At 36.3% G+C, this 13,917-nt stretch overlaps 1 protein-coding gene across 29 annotated transcripts in view; it reads right to left on the bottom strand.

Annotated features, from left to right (window-relative positions):
- The window catches only part of NAALADL2 (N-acetylated alpha-linked acidic dipeptidase like 2), a 410,961-nt gene that overhangs the window by 23,405 nt on the left and 373,639 nt on the right, over positions 1-13,917 (bottom strand). For 28 of the 29 annotated variants that reach the window (XR_002438226.1, XR_002438227.1, XR_002438228.1 and 25 more), the window contains 2 exons: positions 9,115-9,208; positions 5,738-5,945 (listed from right to left, as the gene is read on the bottom strand). Coding sequence is in view for 13 of the 29 variants with exons in the window: in XM_021395573.1 (XP_021251248.1) it covers positions 5,738-5,945; positions 9,115-9,208 (302 nt within the window). In the remaining 16 variants the exon portion in view is untranslated. Of the gene's footprint in view, positions 1-5,737; positions 5,946-9,114; positions 9,209-10,062; positions 10,171-13,917 lie in introns of those variants that run through there. The other variant, XM_021395578.1, reaches the window with a different exon arrangement.

Below are 13,917 nucleotides of genomic sequence, written 5' to 3'. Positions count from 1 at the left end.
ATCAGGGAAATGAGAAAGCTGGTTTCCAACCACGATATAATCCTTAATCATAGTGGTTTTCTGCTTTTGCAGGTGTAATGAAAAGATTTTCATGTTCCCTGTATACATAAGCTTTGAAGTCAATCATAATTACATCTTTGCAGATGTTTAATTCAGTATTACTTAATGCAGTAAACGGTCATAAAACAGCAAAAATATACAAGACAGCAAATACAGTCGTTGATTCATGGTCATTATGTATACGCATGATTCTAATGGAGAAACCATTTAAATTGCCACTCAGATCAGGTGTTTTGAGTATGAATTATACTCACTTTATTCCATCTTTTCAGCATTAAGAAAGGGCATAATTCAGTATGACTAGCAGTCATGAGAAAAATCATAACCACAGCAGGAACTTTTAAGAGCATTATCAAACAAGTAACAACTACTGATCTATGCTAGGATAAATGCATTGCTCCACACACAGATGAAAGTTCAAGAGTCAATATCCCAGTGGAAGAAATTCGGGAAATTCTATTTGACCCAGTGAACCAAATACCAAAGCTCTATCACCATCAAATCACAGGTGCTGGGAAGAAGCAGGTCAGGATCCTTCCCAAGGTTACGAATAAAGTTCCTTATTTCCTCCTCTCTCCATGCTACACCCCACTGCCATTAGTTGCCATTAGTTAAAAGAAGCAAGTCTCTGTGAAGCTAGGTTTAAATTTTTCTGTCTTTAGTATTTGCACTCACCATCTCTAACTTAAACTGACAAAAACTCCAACTAGACTGCACAAACACTGCAGAGTTTCAAGGTAGAAAAAAGTAAGAATTTTTAAGTGTAAAAATTACATTTTGACAAATGTCTGTTGGAGAAAAGGTAGCCAAACAAGTGGTCAGAAAATGCAAATGTGAAGGAGGACACGTAAGGAAAAGTGGACCAAGCTGAAGACAAGCAACGGCAAAATTAGTATAAATAAATAAAAAAGAGAAAAATAACTATGGTACAAGTTTCTATAAGACTGAAAGTGAAGCATAGGAACTTAAAATTCATAGAGTAAGAAATAGAAAAACTGCAGAGGTTTTTAACAAGTGCAAAATTGCCTTAGTGCTGGGATAACTAATACACTTTGTAATGCCACATCGAAGAAGATACTGATACGGAAGGATTTATAGGAAAGTACAAATGTATTTCCACTGTACAAATTAAGACACAACAGGACTGAGATTGGATATGCGAAGAAAAGAAGACAAAGTTTTCTCAGAGGGTTGAATCTGAGAAGAAAATAGACTCATGAGAACTTACAGAGCCAAGAAACACCAGAGAAGAAAAGGAAAGTGAATAAGCAATACCATTTACCTCAACTCAATGTATAAGATGCAGAACAATTATTGAAGGACAAGAGATGCAAATTTTTAAGGATAAAAGATACTAGCGAAGTCAGATGTAAAATCCCTGCTGTGCAGTAAAAACAAAATTAATTTATTCTGACCGAATGGCAAAATTTGAGATACGCTGTTGTAAAAGCAGCACACAATTCTGTATTTCCCTCCCAACGCCATTTTAGTATTCTATTTATAAATTTCAATGGCAGATAATATAACAAGACAGAATGTGATAAACTACTGCCAGTGCAACATGAATTTTTGCATTGTTTCCCATGCTAACGGTCATCAAATTACTCTGTTCCATATGATAAAATGCAAGAAAAAAAATAAAAATTCAATGTGTTTGGTTCGGGTCAGTCCAAAATGTCTCAAAAAGTAAAAGAGTACAGAAGGATATTTTTTGAGGACACAAATGAAGAGTTCAAAATGAAAAATCTGCAGACTGTGCAATGAGACAGAATTACTGCCTGCTTTAGAAACACAACACAAAGCTAGTGTTTTTTCTTTTTCTTTTTTCAAAATGGCATTGGTTTACCTGTTTACTCATGTCACAGTTTAAGATCAGAAGGCTATCTGCATCTTTAATGCTTGTCTTCTGTAAATCCAATGAGCAGTTTTGTTTACACATGGAGATTTAATAAGGACTTAAATTTTCGTACTCAAATGTATCTCTAAAAACTTGAGTCTTAGGGTGTCTGAATAGTGACACCTGAGAATCTACTGCAATTTATCAGTAAAGCATAACTAAATCCAGCACACTCTGTACATACGTTAGAAATATATATAACAGAACTCAGTCTGAAAGGAAAACATTTGTTTTAGTGAACAACAAACACTTCAGTGGCATGAGATAAGCAACAATGGAGATTACCTTTTTGTGTGGCGCTAAAGGCATACAGACTATTCTGTTACCCATGGTATTGCTATTATCAGTGTTTCTGGTGTTCATAGAGAGGTGTAAAAACATGGCACAAGACTTTTAGAACATTAAGAGTTGATTAGCTGGCACACAAAAGACAAAGATGTTCATGAAAGAGACAAAGAGAAGACATCTCTCAGCTAGTAATTCCTTGACAGTATCAGACAAGCTAAGCTGCTTTCACTGTCAGGAAATTGCCCTGGGTCTTTGCTTCAATCTGTGTTTACTTATGGCTGAAGTACTCTTCCTCAACACATTTTCTTTTTAACTTATTTTTAATTCTGACAAAATTTGAGGATAAGAATAAAATATTTTGATGACAGTTGTAGTTGTATACTTCCCTCTCAAATGGAAACAGAATACCATAGGAAGAGTATGGTACTGTCAAATTTTCATGAGGTTCAGCTAAAAAGGAAAATCATTTAAACTTGCGTTGTACCAAACAACCTGCTAATGTCAGTCCTCATTAAATTTAGTCAGAATATTCTAATATAATTATCAAAGATTTGAATTATGCTCGTAACCATAGTAATATTATTATCATTATAGATGAATAATGTATCAGTTATGCTCAAATATTGCCACACGACAATGACGAGAACGAGGAATCTACACAAACACAGTATACATAAGGTACATATATACAGCAAGAAGTGACCACAGCTATGGCAACGAGAGTACAAAATACAAAGAAGATACAGGAAAGATGTATTAGCTTCCCTTTAGCTGACAGGCACAAGTAGGTTTCAACCCACCTCCTTCAATAAAGCAAAAAAATCCACTTTTTCGTTCAGCTTCCAGAAGAGCAAAACATAGTATAGATCCAGAGAGTTGTGAATTAGGACAAACACAAGCCTAAAAATGATGCCTAAACTTCAGCAAATTTGTCAAGTACTTTGATTGAGGTTGAGAATATGAGTCCAAATGGGTATACAGGAAGCAATCATTTTTTCATGAAGAATACGTACTTTACTGTGCACACAAATTCTTCCTTCAGAATGCTATAAATTACAGTATTTATGGAATCTTAATGATCTAAACACAGTTGGAGCCTGAAGGTCAAGGCTGCAAACTGCATCCTAAATTTCTGTTTACAGATGAAGCGTAGTATTTATTGCTGCACTGCATGTGCTGCTATAGTTAAAGGGCTGCCAGCATCTCCATTATAAAACCCTATTTTAGGGGTTTATAACTTGCCCATCCATCTTCCCACTGGCATGAAACATGGCATATGAGGTCCTGGCTATGAGACTGACTTTTTTGTTTTGTTTTGTTTACCAAATTGCACAAAGAAAAGAGCGAAGTTATATAAGCAAAAAAGTACTTTTTTTTTCCTTAAAAATTCCTAGCGTACCCGTGATAATATTCCATAATAGCTTCAGAACACAAAATACTTTTGTATAACTGAATCAATTACCAAATGGACTTTCAATCTCTAAACAGGGAAGAATAACCCAAATACAGACGTACTGTTAGATAATTTTTTTTCAAAAGAAAGTGTACCAATGATTTTGAATCTACCACTGCCCTTGATTGCGTTTGCATTAAATTTAAGCCTACACTACGATTGCATACCTTTTTAGCAGTATAAAGAATGCTTTTTAAATTTTTTTAAAAGTATCTAAACGATGATACATCAGGTGTATGTTACTTTATATACTACACATAAGGTTAGGTGAAATAGTTCAGAGCAAAGCCATAGTCAGTGCTTTCCCACAAACTCTGAAGTAACCTTATCATCCGCTATTAAATCTTGTATCACATTTAATGAAGTCAGGAGAGGAAAACTGCAAAACTTTCACCCCCACCGCATCTTCTTTGCCAGTGTAAATACTGCACTCTGTGCCAAGGGCTGCTGTGAGCAGGAAGGTGAAAAACTTAATTTACATTATACCTGTGCATCTAGCACTCACATCTTGCTGAATAATAAGCATTAATGCTGCAAGCACTGCAAGAATTTAAACATCATAAGACATCAAAAACTCCTCTTGTTGGAATCCTAAGTTTTGGTAGATTTTATTTTTTAAAATCAGGAAGAAATTCATACCCAGGGGCAGATTCAACGATCTATTGTTGTGATGCAACATAGATGTTATATTCTGAATTTTTATGGTTTCTTTGCAACATTAAACCAGCTCAAACAAGAAAGACAGCAGTGCCAAACCTGGAATATTATTCTTTCTTTAGTAACACTTCACAGAATTTTTTCATATTATGAACGCAATAATCATGGCAGAAATTAAGTAAATTCTTTATTATAGCTCTGAGGATCTTACTGACATTGTAGGGGTCACCACAACTACCCTGCCTTCCCTTTTTGGTATTGTTAAGAGATGACTGGATTTGTTTTTTGCCATTCCTAATGGTTGGTAGAATCTCTTCCTCATGATGCTGTAGCTTTTTGCTTTTCTCCCAGAGTCTACTTCTAACATCTGTCTAATTTGTGCCCACTTGAAATAGTTACTTGCACTAATTTAAACAAGACATTTGACAATTTTTCCCATCAGCTGCAACAAAGTAGTGTTTTATTACCTTAGTTAGCTCTGTCTATAAGTACATTTATATTCTCACATAACACAGATCCCTCAATGCCTTCTGTGTTCTGGTCCCTGTCTGTCTCCTGTATATGTATGCTAACTCACTTCTGAGCAATTTTTGGGGTATGCCAATCATTTCCCTCTGAAGTCAAACCTGGGACAGTTTTGTCAGGGCAGTATGGATGAGCCACTGCTGCAGAGTCCTTTAAAACTACCCCATGTGGCTTTGTTCTATCACCCAGGCTACGCAAAACATATCCATGGGGTCAAGGAATCTGTGGTTAGCGATATAGACCTGCAGACCTCCTTCTTAAAAAGTAAAAAGCAAAAGAGAGAATGATAACAATATTTTAAAATCAACCTGGCTAGTGCTGCTGAATACATATTAGAGAAAAATTCTAACAGGAGATAGGATGTTATGAATGGTGACTAAGGTTCTACCGCTCACTCCAGTGTGTTGTCGCCAAGCAGTTGAAAATCAGACAAGAACTATGTAATTAAATATGTTAAATAATGCTTCGTAGGATCTTGTATAATTCTGAATCTTTAATGAACTACAAAAATTTTAAATAAAAGTGGAGATTGCAAAGCACTATAAGACTTCAAAATATTTTCCATTTTTAAAAGCCTACTGTGCCATCTAATACAAGTATCTGTCACGCTGCCTGAGTTGCCATCACAAGTACATCTTGTTAGCAGCAGTGTCATGAATGAAATGCTACACTGCTGCATTCTAATGACCTCTTGTAATGTAATGAATTTATGCTTTCTGCAGAAAATACGAGATTAAAAAAAGCTTTAATCTTGGATACTCATTGCAATTTCTTTTAAAAGAGTATGACAGTTTTGAAAAACAAGTAGTGTAAGATTAGCATTTTAGCTCAAATGAAGAACATGTTAAACATCGTACCTGTAAAGTCCTGGAGGAGCGTGCTGAACCAGGAAGCTTTTCTCCAGGCTTTGCAGCACATCATTGAGCATCCTGACTCTGATAGGAGCTCTCTCCCTGGGGTCATTAGCTGGGCGCATCTCATCTGACTGGAACAACTCTGCGGTGTCTCTCAGACGTGATGCCACTGCAAGCAATTGAGAAGCATCTACTTCTTCACCTAGGAACACTAAGAGAAAGACAGTTGCCAGTGTTTCAGATAGCATAATTTATAACTCTCGCTCATAAATTAAAAATAACAGTTGAGTTAGAGCCTGAGCCTCCTTTCCCTCATAAGAATTATGTAACAGACCAAGGAAAGCCACAGATCATTGTCCATATGCTGTGATCTGTTTTTCCAAAGAGGATCGATACGGGCTGTGATATTTTAAGATCTCATAAGCTATGAGCGTGGAAACTACCATTCAAAAATCAGCCTTGAGGGAAGCAATGTTTAACTATCAGTATCAGTAACGTTGCCTTCTGAGACCGGATTCATTTCATGCCATTGGATGCTACCGCTCCCACGTTTGAAAGAGAGGGGCTTGTGCTTAGACTCCATAATGACTACTGTATAGAAGAACATAATTTATAGTTTTATTAGATTTCTTTCAAAATTTCAAAATCCCAGGGCTTAACAAGGCTTTTCATATACAGGTTTGGTACCCTTCTTACTGAGTCTGGAGGGATTTAAAGCTCATACTGCTTCTCCATAGCACTCATCCTTAAACCAACTACATTTCCCTTCACAGTTTCACTGAAAAGCACAGATCACATCACACTTTAAACCAGCATGCATTATAAAACAAAAACACCTCAGTTTGTGGTCAGTGTTACCAGAAAGAACTACAGACACTGCTTTAGGGGCATCAGTGGTTTATATCACAACACACTGAACTTCATTGCCAATGGAAACTGTGATTTATGCTTCGCTCAAGTTGAAAAGCTGGGATTGGAAGGGCAAATGACTTCCAGAGAAATTAACTAATAATGACTTAAAACACTTTGTGATGCTTCTACAGATAAAAGAAGAAAATGGAAGCATTTCTTCCCTCAAGAGAAAACAATGACATTATATTTATATTCTTTGTCCTTGTCTCTCTAGTATGAATCATGATGAATCATCTGAGGTAGTTGTTTAGTTCCTAAATAAATAAAATTGCAAGCACAAGGAAGGTCACTCGAGAGTATATATTATGCTCTCAATCAGTGAATTATACTGTTGAACTTCATTACACTTGCTAAATGTAACTGGATTTTATTCAGAATAGGTTACATCAAATAGATATATATATTATTATTATTGTTATTTTACTGATGCTGAGCATAGAAGCCCTTCCTTATGAAAGTACCTGCTCTTAGGACAAGCACTGAGAGAGATTAAACATTTTAAAATTGTGTTTCTGCCCTCTAGGATCAATGTGCTTGCCTAGGAAGAACAGGTGCAGATAAATCATCATGTAAGGCATGACACACTCCATGCATGTGAACATGTGTTTTCACATAAGAGGGGAAATTGCTTCAGGTTTTGATTAGCTTGAGCATTCAGGATTGGCTATAGAGTGGTGCTGTATTAACTAGAAAGATTTTTCACGCTGTGCAAAATTGGATGATCAGATCTGGCAGTGGAAAATTTGAAAGTGAAAGCTTTGTAGAAATTATGCTAAAGGGGGCAGAAACATAAATCCAAGGACATCCTCAGTGCAACAAATATGTTGCCATCAGCTTTGATTTTCCTACCATGACTGCTGCTGCCCAAGCAAACTAATCTGCCGTTGCTACTACAAGTCTCTTTTCAAAGAGACATTAAAAAGGCATGTTGTGACATTTCATTATGCACATCAACACACAGGAAATTATCAATGGCTTTGTACAGAACTGCTGAAACAAATACGGAGTACTGATACAGAATAGATGGCCATCCTTCCATTTCAGTACCAAATGCTTTGCTCGTGGAAAGTGCATTTTTGCATGATTTTCTTAAAAGTCTGATGTAAGGTTTACCAGTAGTGATACGTAATATCCTTGAAAGGATACTGAACACGTCAGTGTTCCATGGCAAATAAGGTATTTCTGTCATACATATAGACAACTATTGCATTTTTCATCTTACTAGGAGTCAAGAATAACGGGTGGGAATAATAGAGAAAACTTTCTGAATATTGCAGGGAGATGGAGCGAGCAACGCTGAAGAGGATCCTAAATGATCAGGGAAATACGGTCAAGCAGGTAAAATGTTCCCAAGCTGAAGACTAGTAGATAGCTGTAGGCAATGAGCGTACAGTCATCAAGTAAATGACAGGGAGATGTCTCTGTATCGATTTTTCTAAGGACAGGGAGTTCAGAACAATGTTTTGAAATGTATGAGTTGTATGTGGAAAGTTATGCAGACTTCCCTGGAAATAGCTTATGAAAAACCAGACTATTTTTAACTCCTGCTAGCACTACCTACTACTATCATCACAAGTATTTCAGCTGCCATGACATCTGTAAAAAAATCCATTCTGAGAAGAAGAATGGGCCTAACTGATCAGAAGAAACGGACAACTGACACTGAGTCACCTACAGAGCTTTACGTCACAGCTTTCGCCTCCCCGTATAAGTCAGAACAGGAAGTCTCACCCACAAGGTTAGTAATGGATCCGCCATCCTGATGGAGCACTTTGATATCAAAGCATTCATCCTACACCCAGAAAACACTGCCAAACAGTCAATTATATCTGCATCTACCAATTAATTCTACTTACTTTAAGCCCAGGAACTTTCTTGTACCTCTATCTAACCCCAACCCGTTGTCTGAAACACATCAAGATTGTTCAGCTTCAAATACAGAGCTTCCAGGGAACCTGCTTTAGCAGCGGGTTGGACTAGATGATTTCCAGAGATACCTTCCAACCTGTATAATTCTGCAATTCTGTGATATGCGTAGGTAAATGATTGTTCTTCGACACGGTTGAGAAAAGAGAAAAGTTAGCATGATCCACTGACAAGGTGAGCTATGGCAGTAACCAAACAAGGAAGATGCCAGATAAAATTTCAGAGACAAACAGCAATGGGATTAGAAGCCCTCTCTTGCTTGTACTGAACATGGCCTTGAAGGGAATTAAAATCAAGTTCAGTCACAGCAGTTGTTATCTTTGACTGCAATTATGAGATTTTAGCACCAATTATTATTTAACTGACATAGTAACATCAGAAGAAATATAAATAATTTATGGCTTTATTTGCCAACAGACGTATTATATAATGATGCTATTTAGCTAGAAAAATCACTGGCTATCATTCAAGTGGAAATGGAAAATGTGTATCAGGGAGTGGATGATCCTTTTTTTCTCTGACATTCCTCTAACAAGAATTACCTCTCAGACTGTTCTGAACTTCCAGAGCGATGTCGAGGGCGTTAAATGGCAAAACTGGTTCATTGGCAATTTGCAAAGTCGCATGTCCTGATAGCTGAAAAATACAAAAAAATCCACACAAAGTCATCAAATAATTTTTAACAGATTTAATAGCTAGCACTTATTCTGGAATAAACACAGTTTGATTACATTTAATCTTCAAGAAAAAAAGAAAGAATAATATCCCACAGGCACATCTCTGTGAAAAGCAAAAAAATCTAGACCATTGTCTTTCTATTATAACATGAAAAGATGGAATGGGATTGTAATTCATGATCCCATAAAAGAATTCTGCCCGGTATTTTTTTTTTTTTTTGCAACTAGAATGTTACAGTAGTCTCTGAATTGCTTTGTTTTCAAATAAAACATCTCAACTTTCTATAAATAGGAAAGAGGTTTATTGTTTTAGTTCTCTCAGTCATCAGACTTTAAGAGTTTACTTATAAAAAAACAAAAAACAAAAGACAGACATTAATGAGCTTCAGATCAAGCCCTTGTCTAGAAATCACATGGCTAAACGTAAGCTCACCTGAAAACTATCTTGAAGAGATGATCTTGATACACACTAAGTTTTCTCAGTATCTCACAGAAAGATATTCCCAAATGAGAGAAAGGGAACTCTCAGTTCACCTTGGAATAGATACTTGCGTGTCATGAAACTCAATGGTCTGAATGCTTCTTTTCAACAGTTTCAGAGACAAGGCTAAGGACTGACTATTTTTTTTTCTTTTTTAACTTACACAAGACATATTCCAGCTCAAGGCTTAGACATGATACAGAGGCTATTCACAGAAAAGTGTCTTTCTGATGAACTATATTTAGCCTGTGATTAAACGGAGCGTTTTGATCTCTAGGCTGCCAAGTCCATCACTGTTTGCGGGAGCTATAAAAGCACACTGACAAAAACATGCAAGAAACTTTCATTCATCTCTTTCGTACCTTGATATTGCAAAAAGAATAAAAACAGCTGTAGGGCTGTGCTCTAAAATGGAATGATGGCTGCAGGTGATGGTGATCCTGTTGATAAAAACGTGGACTGAAGGAAATCATATTGTACAATGCTTCCCCAGGTGTTGGGGGGTTAAAATAATATCAATCCCTCAAAAGCAATATGATAGCCGCTGTGCTGAAAGTAGCATTTTAATTCTACAATAAAACCTAGTAGGAAAAGACAACAATCCCCAATAATATTAAAAACAATAGTACAGCAATTGAAAAAAAGTCTCTCCCTGGAAAGTGGATGAAAATGGTAATATCAGGAAGACAAGTTTCCTGGAGAAAGATTAATAGAACTCCAGCAACAATTCTAAGAAACCATTTAAGAAATAGCGTTTCTGACCTGGCCACAAACTGAGTTGAATACAGAGACTGAAGGAACATGCTGCATATCAGACTGCAGCCAACATCTGAGCAGAGACTTACTCTGGAGCTACTGAGATTTACCCCTAGGAAACAAAATATTGCCAAAGCCACATAGAAGAAAAGTAGGTAGTAATATTATGTCAGGGTATTAGCAGGAGAACTAAATAACAAGTTCATATAAGCCAGACATAAGCAACTGTAAAAATCTGTTTCTAGATGTCCAAATGCCACGTAAAATCCTTCTTTGTCCTGCACTGAACTTCTTCAAGGTGCAACTGCCTACAACATCAACAACCTGTGAGTTGCTATAGAAAAGCAATTGTGGCAATGAAATAACAACCTATTAAAGAGAAGACATTCTATATCGAGCCCAAACCCACTGAATTCTAAATATTATTATGTCAGAGTAAATATTGCAATTCTTCCACGACACCCTTCTCTATTTCTTCCGAGTAATTTTATTTTGCTTTTTGATTACAGAAGACCCAAGCTTCCTCTTTGCAGTTCAAATACAATTCTACACAAAAAAATATTAGACTAACCAAAGCATTTTGGAAACTTTATTACTCTGCAAGTAATGCTACAGACATTTGTGTGTTAGTAAACAGATATCAGCGGTGTTTATTAAATCGTGCACTTCTGGGGCTAATCCAGAAGTAATAATCACACAAGGGAAAACTCAGAGCACTGGTTTGAACAGAGTTAGTAGTAATTCTGTGGAAGCATATATCAAATTCACATAATGCAGCAAGACAAGTGTCAACGGTTTATGGGCGTTAGGCCACTGATTTCTTATTTATAGTCTTATTTTTGGATATACCATTCCCCTGAGTACAACACAGAATATACACAGAAAAATACAGATAAGCTTCTGACCCCTTTTCCCCACTGAAAAATGGTTCAGTCTGACTATTGAATTATTAAATGCAAGAATAACTTAGTAAAGAATAAATGCAACTATTTTCTCATAAACTCAAATAGCACAGCAGCATATTGATTCCGTTCCCATACTGAACTGGTTATAACACTAATGAACACTTTTCAGTAACATTTATACATAATGCACATACAGCACACGTGATTGATGCAACATATGCACAGTCATCCAGTTTAAAGAAACAAAAACTAGTTCAAATGCTAATTGAATCTGAAACTCTTTCCTTTTACAATTTAAAATTAAAAACTAATGAATAACATTGCTACCACATTTGATCTCGGTAAAGATAATCTTCAGTAAACTAAAAGGCATTTAACAAACTTCCAATTACTTTAAAGATAAATAAAAGTATCAAAAACACAATGATAATGGTAGTTATACAGTATATTGCAAAATAAATCCGAATATTCAAAAGAGGTTTATAACTATGAGACACGCAAGGTAACATTTTTCAAGATCTTTTACCTTACAGTATAAGAATCTTCATAGGAAACAAATAGAAGTCTGCTCAATCCCCAAAAGACAGCATGACCATAAAATAGCAACTGGATTAAATACAGAGTGTGTTCATCTATGTAAATAAGAAACATAATTTATCTTGTTAGCTCTTTCACAATGTAAATAAGAAAGCTAGCTAAAAGTGGAGGAGGAGGGGGACACTTTCATCACAGAAGATGCTTTTTTATGGTGAATGTGCATGCTGTTATTGGCCAAGTCTTAAATCTTTACGTCTTAACTGCTGTCCATTTTTTGATGGACAATGCAGGGATGACAATCAATTTTCCATTCTATCATATGTGCTCGTGGCTGAGGAAAGGGCATGTAAAGACATCGTGCTGTTTCGGGTGGTTAATAACAGCATGGCGTAAATCCCTTTTAAGACTTTTTGTTTTCGTTGTTTCTTTCTTTCTTTTTTTTCTCTTAAAGGTAAATGAAACAGTTTAACATTTGGGATATGTTGTTGCATCATCTAATCTCAGGTGCACATATCTCTGCACCAAGAACTCCCCTTCCACATGTAGTGACTTGCATAGTGATCTGCTGAGCAACTTCGGCACTAACCCAGGCATAAACAACGGCTTCGTTGTCCAAATCTGTGTAAATGAGGACTAAATCTCTGCACACATAAAGATCCCCTCTCAGAATCCCAACAATAGCAATCTCAAATGTTAAAATAATCAGCCTTCTTATCCTGCAAAATAAAATATTTTTGATAACATGGGCATATTTCCCAAATTTACTTTCCACTGTTTTTTTTTTTTTTCCAGACCTCCTTCAAATGGACAGATTTTTTAATCAAGCACAAGAAACAAAGTCTATTTAAATGAAATCTGTGATTCTCAGGCAGTAACACAATTTCAGCGCCCAGTATTACAGGATGAATGGCAGTAATCATGAGACTCACGATAAATTAGTAAGTATTTTTAACACTGAATGCACTCAATGCACTGTAGAAATTTTTCCTGCATAAATAGTCTTCATACTTGTTTTTCTTTTATTCGTCATCCCAAAAAACTAACCCAAACTTCTTGAGGTCATAAAAGAAAAGCCTGTGGCACGTGGATGAGAAAATGCCCAGCTCTCTGACTTTGTTTTTATGAAGTACCAGAGGGATATTCCCTTGATTAGGCAAAGAAACAAACCTGGCCACACGCACACAACCATGTTTACTTTGAACTAAAGCTGCCGAGTTTTGAAAATTCAGAACTTCTCAAAAAATTCAACAGTACTATATTTGTTTTCTTACCGAAAGGCACTTCAGTATCATGACTTGTTTTAACGCTACAGATCATGTGATACTTTGGGGTATCTGACATTTGTCTCCAAGTGCTCCTTTTTAAGTCAGTAGAGGGCTCTCTGAGAAAGGAGTACAAGGAGTCTACGGCTACAACAGGTGAACTAGAGCACAGTGATCCATAACAGATAGATGTCTCTAACCAAGGGAACTATAAATCATACCTGAGGTCTAATAAGTATCAAAAACTCTATTTCAGCACTCCCTCCACCATTTCAAATTGTTTTATTTATTCTCAATAAAGGAAATACTGTCTGGGAAGTAAAAATGTTAATGAACGAAGCATGGATTCTCCCTCTTTGCAGGTATCCTATGCTTAAATTATTTTATTAGAGCGGCACACAGCGTTAGGCAACTCAAAAGTTACATATTAAGACATAATGGAGTTTCAGTAGCTTGGGCAAATTACTGTGGAGTGCATAAGTTCTCTAGTTAAAGACATTTGCTACTTCTCCAGCATGGCTCTTGACAAGATTCTGACGCACCAAGAGATTAAGGTCAAAAGGATTCTCTTAAGTGATAATTTGCTTAAAACCTAATTTGTTTGCCAACATCAACATACAGCACTTAGAGGACTGAAAGTAAATTTCCTACAGGTTTCATTCACATTTGGTAGGGGTCATTCATCCCAGCGCCTTACATTACTGGCACATAAAAGAAACTCATACTC

The sequence above is a fragment of the Numida meleagris genome, chromosome 4, assembly GCF_002078875.1.
Source record: "Numida meleagris isolate 19003 breed g44 Domestic line chromosome 4, NumMel1.0, whole genome shotgun sequence".
Taxonomy (NCBI): Eukaryota; Metazoa; Chordata; class Aves; order Galliformes; family Numididae; genus Numida; species Numida meleagris.
Note: the sequence above shows the minus strand (reverse complement) of the source record. Positions and strands in the feature narration are given on the sequence as shown.